General features: G+C 32.4%; 1 protein-coding gene across 1 annotated transcript in view; it reads left to right on the top strand.

Annotated features, from left to right (window-relative positions):
- LOC117117597 (lactadherin-like) overlaps positions 1–256 on the top strand; it is a gene marked incomplete at its 5' end in the record, with an annotated part of 1921 nt that extends 1665 nt beyond the window's left edge. The window contains one exon of the mRNA XM_033261945.1: positions 33–256. Within this exon, the coding sequence (XP_033117836.1) occupies positions 33–256 (224 nt within the window). The remainder of the gene's footprint in view (positions 1–32) is intronic.
- Between the last annotated feature and the right edge of the window lie 883 nt (positions 257–1139).

Below are 1139 nucleotides of genomic sequence, written 5' to 3'. Positions count from 1 at the left end.
TTACTATACCACTGTAAATTTGTTTTGTGTAGGTCCAGTGTGCTCAGAGTTGGGTGGACGCTCCACTTATTACAAGTCTTTTCTTCGCAATCCACAATGTTCTGTAACGACCAAAAACTCGAAAAGAAGTTGCATTAGATGCGCTGTGAAATGCATGAGGGCGCTAGGATGCAAGTATTTTAAGTACGATGGAGAATGCCACAATTATACCTGCAGTAACAATGACTATTTTGTTGCCTTTCAGTATAATGGTTAAAATTGGCTTTTCCCTTGGATACTGTTGCTAGGATTTGAAAGATTTAATCGTACGCGTGTTCATGGATATACGTATATCTGCCTTGTCCTTATTAGTCAGTCGCTAACTTTGATCATTCCAGAAATGTTTATTAAATTTCTTAGATAATGCATGCTTTGTATTTGTTGCAACAATCATCATTCTTCAAAAACCGATGAAGTCTTGACTAAATGAAACTGTGTGTGTAGTAATTTTAGTACAAATTCGTTCATTATTTTTATTGGATCTCATAAAGTGGTTCGTGTTTGTAATTTGTACTGGATGATTTTGGTATTAGGCAAAAGTATAGGACTTTCTTAGTCAGAGCTAACGCTTTATGTAGGACATCTTCAAAGTGTTCCGCAGAAATTAAATGTTTAGGACATAATTATTGCGTAAACGGTTCCTCTATGACTATATAAATTACTTTAGTATAGTGAGGCTCTATCAGAAATACTTAGTCATAATTACCTTTGGGTCATTAAAAAAGAACTACTAATATTTATTTTATGTTGGAGCCTGTAACTTTATTCAATAACATCCCTTCATGCTATGAAGACTGGATAAAATATATACACAATTTTGTGAGCAGATTTTGTGCTGGAAACTGTATAATCAAATCTATTGTTCACTGTGCTCTTCCTCCCTCACTAATTGGCGATGGTGTAAACTAATTTATTTGTACTGTAATTTGAAATTTTGAAATTTTCTTGTTAATTGTGGGGAATATAAAATATACATATGCCCTCTTCTATTAATTTATAGGCCTACTTTTTTATATTTATTTATGCATTAAAGCGATAAATGGATAATTTTATTCTTAGTAATATGTATTTTATTCAACATACTAACGGTTTGAATGAAT

This window comes from Anneissia japonica, unplaced genomic scaffold, assembly GCF_011630105.1.
Source record: "Anneissia japonica isolate Jap-2015-1 unplaced genomic scaffold, ASM1163010v1 scaffold18544_len24333_cov167, whole genome shotgun sequence".
NCBI lineage: Eukaryota > Metazoa > Echinodermata > Crinoidea > Comatulida > Comatulidae > Anneissia > Anneissia japonica.
Note: the sequence above shows the minus strand (reverse complement) of the source record. Positions and strands in the feature narration are given on the sequence as shown.